Source organism: Scyliorhinus canicula, chromosome 1 (genome assembly GCF_902713615.1).
Source record: "Scyliorhinus canicula chromosome 1, sScyCan1.1, whole genome shotgun sequence".
In the NCBI taxonomy this organism is placed as follows: Eukaryota; Metazoa; Chordata; class Chondrichthyes; order Carcharhiniformes; family Scyliorhinidae; genus Scyliorhinus; species Scyliorhinus canicula.
The window spans coordinates 177,686,815-177,704,368 of NC_052146.1; the positions used below are offsets into that span (position 1 = coordinate 177,686,815).

General features: G+C 50.6%; 1 protein-coding gene across 1 annotated transcript in view; it reads right to left on the reverse strand.

Moving 5' to 3' along the window:
- plg (plasminogen) overlaps positions 1–17,554 on the reverse strand; it is a 244,612-nt gene that overhangs the window by 75,492 nt on the left and 151,566 nt on the right. The window contains exon 12 of the mRNA XM_038803356.1: positions 5,596–5,744. Within this exon, the coding sequence (XP_038659284.1) occupies positions 5,596–5,744 (149 nt within the window). The remainder of the gene's footprint in view (positions 1–5,595; positions 5,745–17,554) is intronic.

Sequence of the window (17,554 nt, forward strand, 5' to 3'; positions counted from 1 at the left end):
GGACATGGAGTACAAGGAAGGTTTGATGAACCTTTAAAGCACAGTTCAGCCTCAACTGGAGTATCATGTCCAATTCTGGGCACCACACTTTGGGAAGGATTTGAAGATATTAGAGAGGATGCAGTAAAGATTCACAAGAATAGTTAAAAGAATGGAGAATTTCAGATTTATAGATAGATTGGAGAAGTTGGGCTGTTATCTATGGAGAAGAGAGGTCTAAGAGGAGATTTTATAGAGGTGTTCAAAATCATGACAAGTCTGGACAGGATGATTAGTGAGAAAAGCCGTTCCCATCAGTGGAAGGATCAAGAGCCAAAGGACACCGAGTTAAGATGGTTGATAGTGGAAGCAAGTACTTTTACCTGCCTGTAATTAGGATCTGGAATCCAATGCTTTGAGAATGGGATGGAGGCAGATTCAATTGGAGAAAATTGGATAATTATCTGAAGAGAAATAGCTGCAGAACTGTAGTAATCCACGGGAGGCAGGAGTTCCGTCACCACACCAATATTTATTTACAATAACGATATTACAGGAGCAGCTACAAACAGCGCTGCTAGCAGTCCAGTCAACTTAAGACTGCTCACAAAGCCTACACAGGTGATTATATGGCCCCCCTGAATGAGCTATCATTGAGGGAGCTCATACTCCAATTGGCCAACCAATAAAGCCAATTGGAGTTCATTACCCCCCCCCCCCCCCCCCCCCCAAGGTCCGAGGAATTCCTGCCAGCTGGCATTCCTCTGAGCTTCTTCCTGCTCCTCATGTCTGGGTCTGTCACCTCTATGTCGTCCGCCGGGTCGTTCTCCGAAGTGGGCGGGGTGTACCTTATAGGTGCCCGTCTTTTCCTTGATGACCTCCTTGGAAGTTGTTCTTCCTCCTCCTCGGGGAGAGGTGTCGCGGCGGCCTCGTTGAGTGTGTCCATCTCCGACTCTGATGACTGGATGACGGGGTCTGGAGAAATTGCTCGTGGCTGGTGTGTGGGTATCCTTTCCGTCTGGGCTATCTCAGCTTGAGACGGTCCTGCTTCGCCTGCCTCCAGGTGTGGTTCCACTGCCCTTATTTGGTCTAGGTGTTTCTTCAGCACCTTACCTCCTATTGAAACCTCATAGGATATGGGCCCTGTTTGGGACTCTATCGTGCCTTTGACCCACGTTGGTCCATTCCCATAATTCTTGACCCAAACTAGTGCCCCCACCTGGAAATGTCTCTGCTGCCGACTATTATCATGCCCCCTGCATTGGGCCTCCTGTTGTTTCTCTACTTTCCCCGTTAAATGTGGGAAAAGGAGACTCAGCCTCGTTCACAGCCGCCTTCCCATTAAGAGTTCAGCTGGTGGTATGCCCGTTGTGGAATGCGGTGTGGTCCTGTAATCAAAAAGCCAGCGGGAGAGCTTTGTGTCTATTGACGCTGCCGGCTGCTTCTTGAGTCCCGCTTTAAGTGTCTGGACCGCTCTCTCTGCCAGACCGTTGGTCGCTGGATGGTAAGGGGCCGTTTTGATGTGACGGACTCTGTTTTCCTTCAGGAATTTTCCAAATTCCCCACTTGTGAATTCCATTCTGTTGTCCGACACTAATACCTCGGGAAGTCCATGTGTTGCAAACGAGGCCCTGAGCTTTTCAATTGTCGATGCTGTGCTTGCCGTGTTTACCCGGTGGACGTCCAACCATTTGGAGTGTGCGTCCACTATCACCAATGAGTCCATGAAAGGGCCGGCGTGGTCAATATGCAGGCGGGTCCACGGTCTGCCTGGCCATTCCCACGGGTGCAATGGTGCCGCTGGTGGCACTCTTTGCCCCTGTTGGCACTCCTGGCACCGACGTACCAAGGCTGCTATATCTGTGTCCAAACCTGGCCACCAAACGTAGCTTCGAGCTAGCATCTTTATTTTAGACACCACTGGGTGTCCGTGATGTAACTCAGTTAAGATTGCCTGACGGCCCTGAGCTGGGACGATTACCCGGGCTCCCCATAATAGGATACCGTCTTCTACGGTTATTTGGTCCCTTCTGCTCCAGTATGGGTGCATCTGGGGCTCCACTGGTCTTTCCAGTTCCCGTGTTAGCAGTAAATGCTTCATCTTGGCTAAAACTGGGTCTTTTTGCGTCCACAACCGAATATGTTGTGCGTCTACTGGTAGGGTTCCAAAAAATTTAGAGTCATTACTGTCTCCTCTACTTTTGGTATTTGCGGCGGAGTGTCCGGGAGGGGAAGTCTGCTCAAGCATCTGCATGTGCTACTCGCGTTCCCCGTCTGTAAGCTAACTTGTGACAATAAAGATTATTATTATTATTACATAGTCCCTGAATCGGAGAATCCAGCCCTAGATTTGTAGAGTATAAAGGCAAGCCATCTCACTGGACTGCTGCTTTGGGCTGCAGTAGAGTGATTAAGTTGGAGTTTGGTAACTGAGAGAGTTGAGTGAGGATGGAGCAGTTGGAGTTTGGTGATTGAGGGAGTTAAGTGAGGAGGGAGCGAAGTGCTCTTTTCCTTTTCTACTTTTCCTCAGAAAGGCAAGTGGCGGCCTTAGTTATCAGGACCTGGAAACTGTGAAGCTGGTTGGGACAAAAGAGCACGAGGAGAGTGGTGGAGGCATAGTTTTAACAAACATGAGAATTAAAACAGTGGGAAACGGAGAGTGGTTTCAAAGTGACATCACAGGAAAGTGGTGAGCTGATTGGCTGGTAAGTAATCTACATAAATAGCAGTAAATTTAGAAAATAGTTTTATAATTATGGGACTATCTGAGAATAATAGTTTAAATATAAAAAAAACCTAATTAACTAAACTAGCGATGGCAGTGCTGCCGATGTGTTGGAGCTGCGGTATGCTGGAGCTGGTGGATCCCATTGCGAACTGCAGTGACCCAACCTGCAGAAAGTGTTTGCAGCTCGAGGAACTTCAGCTCAGAGTTGATGGGCTGGAGTCCGACCTTCAGACATTGGCACATCAGGCAGTGGGGAGAGTTACCTTGTCGTTGTGTTTCAGGCAGTCACACCTCTTAGGTTAAGTACTTTAGGAAAAGATGTTGACTATCTAATGCCATTCATTTGTTTGGTTTTAAAACCTCCAGGTGATTAAGAAGGCGAGTGGAGTTTTGTCCTTCATTGCTAGAGGGATGGTGTTTAAGACTAGGGAGGTTATGCTGCAACTGTATAAGGTGTTAGTGAGGCCACATCTGGAGTATTGTGTTCAGTTTTGGTCTTCTTACCTGAGAAAGGACGTAAGGCGCTGGAGAGTGTGCAGAGGAGATTCACTAGGTTAATCCCATAGTTGAGGGGGTTGGATTACATGGAGAGGTTGAGTAGACTGGGACTGTACTCATTGGAATTTAGAAGGATGAGGGGGGCTCTTATAAAAACAATTTATGAGGGGAATGGATAGGATAGATGCGGGCAGGTTGTTTGCACAGACGAGTGAAAGCAAAACTAAGGGGAATAGCCTCAAAATAAAGGGATGTTAATTTAGGACTGAGTTTAGGAGGAACTTTTTCACCCAAAGGGTTGTGAATCTATGGAATTACCTGCCCAGTGAAGCAGTTGAACTCCGTAATTACATGTTTTCAAGATATAGATTGATAGTTTTTTGAAGAATAAAGGAATAAAGGGTTATGGTGTTCGGGCGGGAAAGTGGAGCTGAGTTCACAAAAGATCAGCCATGATCTCATTGAATGGCGGAGAGGCTTGAAGGGTCAGATGGCCTACTCCTGCTCCTAGTTCTTATGTTCCTATGTTATCACAAAGACACAGGCCAGAGAGGGCCCGGGCTCAATTACAGTTCTGTCTGGAACCTCTGTCAGGATGGCAATCGAGCTCTGGCTAGGAAATGTACATCAGAACTGTGGTGAAGCCAAGTTAAATGGCTTAGCCATGAGAAACCTCACTTTCCATTGCTCAAGAGCTTACAGACACTCACTAGCTAGACACACGTTAGGAATGACTACTTGAGGGCAGCATGGTGGCACAGTGGGTTAGCACTGCTGCCTCACGGCGCCGAGGTCCCAGGTTCAATCCCGACTGTGGGTCACTGTCCGTGTGGAGTTGCACATTCTCCCTGTGTCTGCGAATGGGGCCTCTTTGGGGCCTTAGGTATGGTGTACCCTGTAGATTGGGAACGCTGTGGCCCAATCCTCAGCGTCAAGGGCAGCCCCCAAAGGAACATTACCAATCACTCGCCAACCACCTCTCCTCTCACTCGCCAGGAATTGCCTGACTGAACCTGGCAACTTGTTTGCTTGGGTTTCACCCCCACAACCCAAAGATATGCAGGGTAGGTGGATTGGCCACGCTAAATTGCCCATTTATTGGAAAAAATGAATTGGGTACTCTAAAGTTAAAAATAAGAAAGTAACAGGAAAAGACACGGTAGCTAAGGATAATCTGTTTCCACTAGTTGGAGATTCTAAAACTAGGGGGCATAGTCTAATAATTAGGCAGACTGTTCAGGAGAGGTGTTAGGAAGCACTTCTACACATAAAGGATGGTAGAAGTTTGGAACTCTCTTCCACAAATGGTAATTGATGCTAGATCAGTTAATTTTTAATTTGAAATAGATACATTTTTGTTAAGCAAAGACATTAAGGGATATGGGCCAAAGGCAGGGACTTAGGCCGCAGATCAGCCATGAATGGTGGAGTAGGCTCGAAGGACTGAATGGGATGTTCCTATGTCCCCTCTGAGAAAATACGTTCTTCTTCATCTCGTCTTAAATTGGTACCCCTTTATTCTGAGGCTTTGCCCTCTGGTCTTAGACTATCCCCCGAGGGGAAATATCTTCTCAGCATTTACCCTGTCAAGCCCCTTAAGAATCCGATATGTTTCATTAAGATCACCTCTCGTTCTTCTAAATTCCAATGCTATAGAATCCCATCCTGCTTAACCTTTGCTCATAAGTCAATCCCTCCAGGGATCATCCTAGTGAACCTTCTCTGAACCTCCTCCAATGAAATACATCGTTCCTTAAATAAGGGGACCAAAACGGCTCTCAGTACTTCAGATGTGGTCTCACCAGTACCTTGAACAGTTGCAGCAAGACTTCTCTACTCTTATATTCCAACTCCCTTGACATAACTACAACATATCTACTTGTTCCCCTCTATCCACTCTGGTTGAGACTTCCTTGAAAGCCTCTCATAAATTAGTCAGAATGATTTCCCTTTCATGAAGTCATGCTGACTCTGATCAGATTATGATTTTCCAAATGTGCTGCTATTACTTCCTGAATAACTGATTCCAACAATAGGCTGATCGACCTATAGTTACCTGCTGTTTGCTTCCCTCCCTTTTTGAACAGGGTGTCACATTAACAGTTTTCCAATCATCTGGTACATTTCCAGAATCCAAAGATGTTTGTAAAATTACAACCAATGCATCCACTAGCTCTGTAGCTACTTCTTTTAGGATCCTAGGATGCAAACCATCAGTACCAGGGGACTTGCCCTCTTGCCTCTTTGTACAATCCTGCAGGAAGGGGTGTTCTACAAGTACAAAGTGGCTTTCGTGATGAAAAGGATAGGCCAATTGTAAACAAATGAAATGCAATCTTTGAAACATTACAGCTGAGGACTTGTTTCAGCAAGCCATACAGTCAACTCACATTTCCCTCCAGTCCGGCGTTAGGGTGTGTATCAGGAGTGAAGCTTCTATGAGAATGGGGAATCATTGACGACCACTTTTGGCATGTCCTGCCACTTGATGTGGTTGACGTTGTGCCGCGATATGTCACTCCTCTACCTACTTGACAATCTGGCAAAATATAATTAACAAAGGAAAAAAATTACTTTCATCTCTTTCAGAGCAGCATTTCTGAGACAAGGAAGACTTTTATTGTGCTGAGAGACCTGAAACATATATCCAAAACTATGTTGATTTCATTTAGGAGCATAAATCAGAGCAATGTGGAACAACAGGTTATGCAATCTCAGATCGAGCTCAGACGACAAACTAGCCTTCCATAAGAAGGGAAGCAAAAACCAAATCATAAGTCACGAAGGACGAGTTTTGTTCATTTATTTAAAAAAAAATTTAGAGTACCCAATTTTTTTTTTCAATTAAGGGGCAATTTAGCATGACCAATCCACCTACCCTGCTCGTCTTTGGGTTGTGGGGGCGAAACCCACACAAACACGGGGAGAATGTGTAAACTTCACACGGACAGTGACCCTGAGCCAGGATCGAACCTGGGACCTCGGCGCCGTGAGGCAGCAATGCTAATCACTGCGCCATCGTGCTGCCTACACTTATTTTTTAAATGTCTACCGAAACTCTTACTATTTGTCTTTATATTTCCAGTTGCCTTTCTCTCGTACTCTAAACTTTCCTTCCTTAATTTGCATAATTTGTTTCCTGTTTTTTATATCCAATCTTCTGCCCTTATAGGCCTTTTCTTTAAGTTTGGTGCGACCTTTAACTTTTTTAGTTAACCACAGAACGTGGGTGCTCCTCTTGGAATTTTCCTTTCTCATCGGAAGCATCTATTTTGTGTATACTGCAATATCCCTTTAAATGCCTGCTTCTGCCTCTCTATTGACCTATCCTTTAACCTAATTTGTCTGTTCACTTTAGCTAGCTCAGCTTTCATGCCCTCACAATTGCCTTTATATAAGTTAAAAATAGTACTCTTGAACCCATTCTTCTCTCCGTCAAAATGAATGTAACAATCATATTATAATTGCTGCTATCTAGGGGTGCTTAACAAGAGGTCATTAATGAATCCTATATCGAGCGACTTGCGGTGGCAGCCATTGAGTAGGAGGCGCTTAAGGCATCGATCGTTCGGGTGGATCAGAGACTAGAAGCCCATGAACTGGCGACCCAGAGGGTGGAAGAGAAGGTGGCCGAGCACGAGACCAGCGAACCGTGATGGAGGTGGAGATGGGGCTGATGAGGGACCACCAGAAAAGGCTGCAGGAGAAGGTGGAGGATTTGGAGAACAGAACCTGAGGATCGTCGGCCTCCGGGAGGGCAGCAAGGGATCGGACACAAGGGCGCCAATGGCAAGTATGCTTGAAAAGCTGCTGGGTGTGGGGCGTTTGTTTGACCCTTGGAAGTGGATAGAGCACTTGCGAGGAAGCAGCGTTTGAATGAGCTGCCGAGGGCGATGGAGCGAATGTACCGATTCCTGGATAAGGAACAGATTTTGCGGTGGACCAATCAGACATGGAGCTGCAAGTGGGAGAACAGCGATCTGTGCATCTACCAGGACCTGGGTGCGGAACTGGCCAAAAGAAGAGTGGGATTTAATAGGGTAAAATCGGCCCTCTTCAAGAAGGGGGTGAAGTTCGGAATGTTACACCCAGTTCATTTGTGGGTCACCTACGAGGGTCAAGACCATTACTTTGGATCGCCAGACGAGGCGATGGACTTTGTTAAGGACAAAAGACTGGCCGGTAACTGAAGATACTGAACGTTGGTTGCGGGTAATGCTGTGCTTGTGCTGTTAATGTTATTTTTGTTTTGGACTGTGCATGGAGTGCTTTTTGTATCAACATTTGGGCCGTTGCTCAGTTTTGTATGTGAGTTAACTTTGTTCCTGTGAGGGGATGGGGGGTCGATTTTTCTTCTTATGTGTGTGTTGGGGATTGTGATGTTTTGAATATGTATGTTCGAAAGGGTCGAAAGGCTTTGACAAAGAGTCATCGGAGTCGAAACATCAGCTCTTTTCTCTCCCTACAGATGCTGCTAGACCTGCTGAGATTTTCCAGCATTTTCTCTTTGGTTTCAGATTCCAGCATCCGCAGTAATTTGCTTTTAATAGTGGGGAGGATGTTTGGAGCGGGGGCTACCAGGCTAGCTGGGCGGGCAAGCTCAGCTCATGGAAGCTCAGTGGGGTGGTGAGCAGGTGATAAGTTTGTTGAGGGGGGTTGGGGTTGTTCTGTTAATGGGGGGGAGGGGGGAATTGCTCTGCTGACAGGGAGGCTATGTTGCTGGGAGACAAATTGAAGGTCGAGGACAGTGGGTACCAAAGGGCGGGCCTGTGGAGGCACGGGACGCGATCTGGAGGCTGGCCTAAGAAGGGTAATGGTTGATCGGGGTGGGTGGGGGGGGGAGAACCAGGCTAATCACATGGAACGTCAGAGGGCTGATTGGGCCAGTCAAGAGGGCTCGCGTGTTTGCGCATCTGAGGACGTGACAATGCTGCAGGCGACACTCTTCAGGATAACCGATCAGACTAGACTGAGGAAGGGAGTGGGTCAGGCAAATATTTAACTCGGAGTTGGAATCTAAGACTAGGGGGGTAGCGATCCTGATCAATAAGCGGGTGTCATTTGGATAAGGGAATGTAATTGCGGACTCGGGGAGTAGGTATATCATGGTGAGCGGGAAGCTGGGAGGGGATGCCAGTGGTGTTCGTAAATATTTATGCACCAAACTGGGATGATGCGGAGTTTATGAGGCGGGTGTTAGGGAAGATCCCAGACCTGGACTCGCATAAGCTGATCATGGGGGTGGGTGGGGAGACTTCAATACGGTCTTGATCCAAGGTTGAACCGGTCAAGTTCAAGGACAGGGAGGGTGTCAGCCGCGGCGAAGGAACTAAAGGGGTTCAAGGATAAGATGGGGGACAGCCAAGAGCGAAGGAGTTTTCTTGCTTTTCTCATGTCCACAAAGTACACTCCCGTATCGATTTTTTTCATCTTGAACAGGGTTTTACTGGTGGGGGTGGTGGATAACCGAGTATTCGGCGATTGCTGTGTCGGAGCATGCCCCACACTGGATGGATCTACAGGTGAGCAAGGTGGGTGGTCAGTGCCCACAATGGAAATTGGACGTAGGACTGGTAGCGGATGAGGGGGTGTGCGGGCATGTGAGGGAGGCCATCCAGAACTATTTGGAAATAATTGACACGGGGGAAGTCTCGGCAACAACGGTTTTGGAAGCGTTGAAGGCAGTGGTCGGGGGGGGGAGCTAATCTCGATAAAGAGAGGGTAGAGCGAGCAGACATAGATAGGTTGGTTGGGGAAATACTCCAGGGGGATAGGAGATATTCGGAGGCCCCAGAGGCAGGGCTATTGAAGGAGCGGCAGAAGCTACAGATGGAGTTTGGTCTGTCATCTGCAGGGAAGATGTTGAAGCAATTAAGGAAGGTGTTGGGGGCGATATATGAATATGGGGAGAAAGCCAGCAGGATGCTTGCGCACCAGCTAAGGAAAAGGAAGGCGGCCAGGGAGATAGGAAGGGTGAAGGACGGAGGAGGGGATACGGTCTTGGACCCAGCAGGGGTGAACGGGGTGTTTAAGGAGTTTTACAGTCGGCTGTATGAGTTGGAATCCCCCAGTTGGAATGGAGGGGCTGAGGCAGTTTTTGGAAGGGTTGGAGTTTCCAAACATGGAGGAAGGGCTGTTGGAGGGGTTGGGAGCCACGATTGGGATTGACCAAATAGTAGAGGGACTGGAGGCCATGCAGTTGGGTAAGGCCCCGGGACCGGATGGCAACCCAGTGAAATTTTACAAGAAGTTTTGGGGATGGTGGGCCTGCTGCTGGTAAGGCCATTTTAAGAGGCAAGGGAGCAGGATGTCCTTCCTTCAACAATGTGACAGGCCTCGATCTCATTGATCCTAAAGCGGGAGAAGGACCCAGAGCTATGCGGGTCATATAGGCCAAACTCCTATTGAATGTCGATGCCAAACTGTTGGCTAAAATCTTGGCCTCAAGGATAGAAGACTGTGTCCCGGAGGTGATAGGGGAAGACCAGACGGGGTTAGTTAAGGGCAGGCAGCTAATGGCCAACATTAGAATGCTCTTAAATGTGATCATGATGGCCTCCGAGGGGAGGGAGATAGAGGTATTGGTCGCTACGGACTCGGAAAGGACCTTCGACCGGGTGGAGTGGAATTATTTGTGGGAGGTGTTGGGACGGTTCAGGTTTGGGCAGGGCTTCATTGACTGGGTTCGGTTGTTGTACCAGGCACCGGTGGCGAGTGTACGAACGAATTGGCTAACGCCGGGCTGCTTTAAACTGCACCGAGCGACAAGGCAAGGATGTCCCCTCTCCCCTTTGCTGTTTCCTTTGGCCATAGAGCCACTGGCAATGGCGCTAAGAGCATCAAAGGACTGGAAAGGGATAGTCCGGGAGGGTGGGGTTGGGGGTGTAGGGGCTGTTTAGCACACTGGGCTAAACCGCTGGCTTTGAAAGCAGACCAAGGCAGGCCAGCAGCACGGTTCGATTCCCGTAACAGCCTCCCCGAACAGGCGCCGGAATGTGGTGACTAGGGGCTTTTCACAGTAACTTCATTGAAGCCTACTCGTGACAATAAGCAATTTTCAATGCGCATATTAGGGAAATTTGGCTGGTTTTCGGGGTACAAATTGAATAAGGGTAAAAGTGGTATGTTTGCGATCCAAGCAAGGGGGCAGGAGAGGAGATCGGGGAAGCTGCCGTTCAGAGTGGTGGGAGGGAGTTTCCGCTATCTGGGAATCCAGGTGGCATGGGAATGGGAGCTGCTACATAAACTAAATTTGACCCGGCTAGTGGAACAAATTAAGACCTTTCGGACATGGGACATGCTCCCGCTGTCACTGGCGGGGGGGTACAGACCGTGAAAATGACAGTCCTCCCGAGATTTTGTTTGTTTTTCAGTGCCTCCCTATCTTTATCCCAAAGGCTATTTTTAAACAAGTGAATAGGGTGATCTCTGGATTTGTGTGGGCTCGTAACACCCCGCAAGTAAAGAAAGTGCTGCTGGAGCGTAGTCGAGGGGAGGGTAGGCTGGCTCTGCCGAACTTTATCAACTATTACTGGGCGGCAAACATAGCCATGATTAGGAAGTGGGTAGTGGGGGTCGGGGGGGGGGGGGGGGGTCGGTGTGGGAGCAGTGGAGGTGGCATGTGGAAGAGCACAAGTTTGGGGGCATTGATGGCGGCACCTCTGCCATTCTCGCTGGCCTAGTACTCCACAAGCCCGGTGGTGCGGCCCTGAGAGTCTGGGTGCAGTGGAGGGAGCATCGGTGTGGGCTCCAATTTGTGGTAATCACCGGTTTGTCCTGGGGAGGTTGGGGGGTTTTGGAGGTGGCAGAGAGCAGGGATCGAGAGGATGGGAGATTTATTTATAGATGGGAGCTTTCCCTGTTTGGAGGATTTGGAGGAGAAGTTTGAATTGCCGGGAGGGAATGGGTTTTCATATCTGCAGATACGGGATTATGTGCAAAGGCATGTTTCGACCTTTCCGCTCCTACCGGCATGGGGGATACAGGACAGGGTAGTTTCTAGGACGGGGGTGGGGGAGGGGAAGGTTTTGGATATCTACATAGAGCTTATGAAGTGGGAGGTAACTCAGATAGATGAGCGAGAGCGGCATGTGGCGCAGTGGTTAGCACTGGGACTGCAGCGCTGAGGACCCGGGTTCAAATCCCGGCCCTGGGTCACTGTCTGTGTGGAGTTTGCACATTCTCCCCATGTCTGCGTGGGTTTCACCCCCACAACCCAAAGATGTGCAGGTTAGATAGATTGGCCATGCTAAATTGCCCCTTAATAGGGAAAAAAAAATTGGGTACTTTAAATTTATTTTAAAAAAGATTGATGAGCTAAAACGCAAATGGGAAGATGAGCTGGGGGGGGGGGGGGGGGGGGGGGTTGGATAGAAGCAGATCTGTGAGCGGACGCTCTGAGCAGAGTCAACACGTCCTCATCATATGATTGGCCTAGCCTGATACAATTCAAGGTGGCAGCCGTTTGTCGACTTTTTTGGGGAAATCTAAAACTGTCAGAAGAGGCAATAAAAGAGGGTGGGGGGGGGGGGGGTTGTTTGGTTATTTTCTGTTTAGGGTAGGTGGGATTAGTGAGGGATGGAGATGTTTTTATACTCTATGTTAACATTTGTATTTACTGCTTTTTATTATTATTATAAAATTATAAATACCTTCATAAAATGTTTTACAAAAAAAAAATTAATGAATCCTATATGATTACACAGTACCAGGTCTAGTGTAGCCTGCTCTCCCTGTTCTAAGAAACCATCCTGAAAACACTATGAACTCCTCATCTAGGCTATCTTTGCCCATCTGATTTTTCCAGTCCAGATGTAGATCAAAATACCTTGTAATTATTGCCGTACCTTTCTGACAAACAACCATTATTTCTTTCTTCATACTACTGTGTGCTTACTTTTAGGAACTGTACACCACTCCTGCGAGTGACCTCTTGGTCATTTCTTTTCTCTATCCAAACCGCTTCCATATTCTGGTTGCCTGAATTTAGGCCATCCCCCTCCATTGTCCGAATACTGTCATTAATTAACAGAGCCGCCCCTCCACCTTTGCCTAACTTCCTGTCCTTCCTACATGTATTGCAAATAAATAAATAAATCAACACAATTAATAAAAGGACAAACATACAAGCAAAACAGAAGATGAGTCAAGTATGACTGTTTCCACTGGCACCATTGTTTTTTTTTGTTCGTCCAGGTTACTATTGTAAAAATAGTGCAATTGCTATATAATGTACACACATCGCTCGCGCGGTGGCTGCGGACCATGTCCAGTGCCGCCACAAGTGGGGGAGGCCTTCGGCAGGGGCTGGAGGGACTGGTGGGGGCTGGCGAGGGGGTTTATATAGGGTCAGTGTCTGACTGGACGGGTTCGCGCCCCGGCTGGCGCCATGTTGCACGACATGCCGCCACAGGCTGGTGCCGTGCACCACACGTGGCCACCGACCCGGCCATTCTGTGTCCTTGTCTGCAGGTAAAGCTGGTGGTTTAACGCTGCGCGGCTGCTAGCTCCCCACCGGGCGGATGATCAGTGCATGGGCGCCGCCGACTTTCTAGTCGTAAGACCAGACGGATCCTGTGGACAAAGGCGTAGAAACGGAGAATCCAGCCCTAAGAGTTGATGCTGGGTCAGGATGCGTGTACTTCTACGACAGCAAAAGTGGTGCCACATATGGACCGTTAAGGGGCCAGTACCGTCGCCACATGGAACACAATTGATTCCAATGTGAAATGGTGGGGATTCACTGGGTTCGCGATTGACACTCAGGAGGCTGACAAACTGCAGCCGCACACACACACTGCACTCCCCACACACACCATCCCAGTCAACAAGATGGCAGCAAGAGAGTAGCATGCTATTTTACGGACGCCAAGCTTGAGACACTGCTGGGCACCGTGGAGGAGAGGCGGGCGACCCTGTACCCTGGCCCGGGAAAGAGGCAGACAGCTGCGCCTTTTGCCATGTCAGTGCCGTGAGCAACACCATCCGGACCGGCCAGCTGTGCCAGTAGAAACTGCACGACTTCCTCAGGGCAGCCAGGGGAGAATGCAGTACTGTTCCCTTGGCACCAACACCCATCCCACACACCTGTAACCCCCCACCCACCCAGAGGGTGGCAGAACCCCAATCCTGCACCACATGCCGGCACCCATACCAGCCGTCATGGCAGAGTGTCCTGGCCACTGAAGCCACCAGCTACCCAACCCTGGGCTGCATGTGTCAGACTGTCTAACATTGCGTGTTTTCTGTTACCACCCCTAGGAGAAGGCCGCCCATAACAGCCGGGAGCAGGAGAAGACTGGAGGGGGATGCCAGACCTGCGGCCTCTCACCATGGCGGAGCAGAGAGTCGTGGACGTGGTCGGTGGACCCTAGGAAAAGCAGTCGCCGGCTGGAGGTCGGCATTGGGCGAGGAAAGTGAGACACCGCTGAGTTGCAGTTCCCTGCGACACATGTACCACTGCCCACCCCCAACACACCCACACCACTCTCATGCCCACAACACCCTCGCACCATCCTCACACCCACTCCCACACCATCGTCAGACCCACACAACCCTCGCTACCACACCACCCTCACGCCCACTACAACTCCCAGGTGCCAACCAGCGATGAGGACAACACGGACAGGAGCCATCGATCGAGACGCAGGACACTACGGAGCTGGAGTTTGAGGATGACACTGATCTCCGAACACAGCTGTCTCCAACACCCTCCACGATCTCAGAGAGACTCACCTTGGTTGGGCACTTTAGTGAAGAGGCCCCTGGGACACTATCTGGTATGCATCACACATGCTTCAGTAGAGCAGGTGGAGGTAGGAACTCCTGAATGAAAGTGTCATGCACACTGCCCGGGTATCGGGCGCAGACATGCATGATGCGTAACTGATGTCACACACCAGCTGCTGCACGTTCAACCGACTGAAACCCCTTTCTGATGCACAATCAATTGTACAAAGACTCAGATTGGGTACAACTGTGGCTTTATTGCAGTAAGATGCATGGCCTCCTACTGCAGCTGGCGAAATGGCAGTTGAATAGAGGACACCCATATTTAGACTCCTCTTCCTGGGCAGAGCCAGCAGGCAGGGGCTACCAGTGAACATGTAGTACAGGTCCTACTTTACATCACCTAATACAGGTGTAACAGTGGTTTACCACATTCACCCCCTGTTAAAAATGAGTTCAGCGGGGGTGGTGCAGAACTATATACAGTAGTGAAAATTATGTAGAGTGTTTTATTAGAAAAAAAAGGGAATAAAAAATGTCTTTTGAAAGTCTGGTGCCAGTTAGAGGTTCAACCGGTCTGGTGCCTTGACATTCCGCTGGGAGCGACCTAACGGTGGTGGCGATGTCGATGCTGGCGACGTCGGTGCCGGCCTGATGTTGGGTGACTCCGGAAGCGTGCCAAAACCCTCTTCATCCTCTTGCGTGGGCAGGGGAAGGAGGGATGATCCTGGTGGGGTTAATGTTGGAAGCGCCGGGGGAGGGGAGGATGGTGCTTGGCCGAGGAAGTGTGGATGGGTGGAACCTTCTGGTGCTAGGTCCCTGAGGAAGACAGTATCTTGGCGGCCGTCGGGGTCCGCCACATAGGCATATTGGGGGTTGGCATGGAGCAAGTGTACCCTGTCCACCAACGGGACCGGTCCTGGAGCTGTGAGCCAAGTCGGGAGCGACACCGCGGATGTGGACGGCAAAAAGACATTCATGGGGTGTGTTATTCGTAGCGGTGCACAGTCGTGACCGAATGGAGAGGCTGGGAATTTCCTGGACCGTAGGCCCAGCTGGACGGCCCTCCAAACCGTCCCGTTCTCCCTCTCTACCTGCCCGTTTCCTCAGGGGTTGTAGCTGGTCGTCCTGCTGGAGGTGATACCCCTGCTGAGCAGGAACTGATGCAGCGCATCGCTCATGAATGAGGATCCCCTGTCACTGTGGATGTAGGCGGGGAATCCGAACAGAGCGAAGATTGTGTTGAGGGCCTTGATGACAGTGGCAGACGTCATATCGGGGCATGGGATAGCGAAGGGGAATCTGGAGTACTCATCGACCACACTGAGAATATACGTGTTTCGGTCGGTGGAGGGGAGGGGCCCTTTGAAATCCACGCTGAGGCGTTCAAAGGGGCGTGAGGCCTACACCAGGCCCGCACGGTCCGGCCGGTAGAAGTGCAGCTTGCACTCCGCACAGACCTGTCAGTCCCTGGTGACTGTCCGTACTTCCTCGACGGAGTAGGGCAGATTGCGAGCCTTGACAAGATGGTACAACCGTGTGACCCCCGGGTGACAAAGGCTGTCGTGTAGGGTCCGGAGTCGGTCTATTTGTGCACTGGCACATGTACCTCGGGATAGGGCGTCTGGGGGCTCGTTGAGTTTGCCAGGGCAATACAGAATCTCGTAATTATAGGTGGAGAGCTCGATTCTCCACCGCAAGACTTTATAGTTCTTAATCTTGCCCCGCTCCGTGTTGTTGAACATGAAGGCTTCCGACCGTTGGTCAGTGAAGAGAGTGAATCTCCTGCCGGCCAGGTAATGCCTCCAATGCCGCACAGCTTCAACGATAGCTTGGGCCTCCTTTTCGACGGACGAGTGCTGAATTTCTGAGGCATGAAGGGTGCGGGAAAAGAATGCCACGGGTCTGCCTGCCTGATTGAGGGTGGCGGCAAATGTGACGTCTGATGCGTCGCTTTCTACTTGGCAGGGCAGTGTCTCGTCTACTGCGTGCATCCCGGCCTTGGCTATGTCTGACCTGATACGAGCCATGGCCTGTTGCGCCTCGGCCGTAAGGGGAAAATGGGTGGGCGGGCCTTGTCCGCGTAGTTTGGGACCCACTGAGTGTAGTACGAAAAGAACCCCAGGCAGCGTTTGAGGGCCTTGGGGCAGTGGGGAAGGGGGAGCTCCATGAGGGGGCGCATGCGGTCGGGATCGGGCCCCAGAACTCCGTTCTGGACCACATAGCTGAGGATGGCTAAGCGGGTCGTGCTGAACACACACTTCTCCTTATTGTAGGTGAGGTTGAGGAGAGTGGCGGTGCGGAGGAATTTAGCAAGGTTGGCATTGTGGTCCTGCTAATCATGGCTGCAGATGGTGACGTTGTCTTGGTACGGAAAAGGGAACCCCAGGAAGTGATAGAGACGACCGTCTGCCTCGAAGGCTGTGTATGGACGGTCTGATTTACGAATGGGGAGCTGGTGGTCGGCGGATTTTAGGTCAATCGTCAAGAAGACCCGGTACTGCGCAATCTGATTGACCATATCAGATATGCGTGGGAGGGGGTACGCGTCGAACTGCATGTACCGATTGGTCTGGCTTTAGTCCACGACCATTCTATACTTCTCCCCAGTTTTAACGACTACCACTTGAGCTCTCCAGGGGCTGTTGCTGGCCACGATGATACCCTCCCGAAGCAGCCGCTGGACCTCGGACCTGGGTGCTGTATCGTCTGCTCCTGGTGGCAACGGGTTTGCAATCCAAAATTAGATTGGCCAAGAGGGAGGAGGTGTCGATCTTTAGGGTCATGAGGCCACACACAGTGAGGGGTGGTAGGGGCCCATCGAATTTGAGGGTGAGGCTCTGGAGGTTGCACTGGAAATCCAGGCCTAGTAATAGTGCAGCGCAGAGATTAGGAAGGGCGTAGAGGTGGAAGCCGCTGAATTCTACGCCCTGGACCGTGAGAGTGACCGTGCAGAGCCTCTGGATCGGGATGGAATGGGATCTGGAGGCCAGGGGGATTCTTTGGTTGGTGGGGTGGACCGCGAGGGAGCAGCGCCTTACCGTATCCGGTTGGATGAAGCTTTCGGTGCACCCGGAGTCCAACAGGCAAGAGGTCACGTGGCCGTTGATTTTCACCGTAGTCGAAGCAGTGGCCAGGTTGTGAGGCTGGGACTGGTCGAATGTCATCGAGGTGAGCTGCGGTTGATCATCACTGGTGTCAGAAGACGGAGAGCGTGGGGGGCCCCGGTCGTGGAATGTCGTCGGCGTCCATGCCCCGTGGGGAAGACAAGATGGCGGCGACTGAAGATCCTGCGGGGGACAAAATGGCGTTGCCCATGGGCCGCACGTTGCTGGAGCTGAACAAGATGGCGGCACCCATGGACTGAGGGGGGGAAGGTGACGGTGCCGCCCACTGGCCGCGCGTGGCCCCAAGGGGTGAAGATGGCGGCGCCCACTGGCTGCGCGTTGTCCTGGACGAAGATGACGGTGCCGATTGTGCGTGTGTCAGGGGTGAGGGGGCAATCGCGGCGACTGCGCGGGCCTGGCACATTGCGGCAAAATGGCCCTTTTTGCTGCAAGCCTTGCAAATGGCAGTGAGAGCCAGGTAGCATTGGCGAGGGTGTTTCTGCTGGTCGCAGAA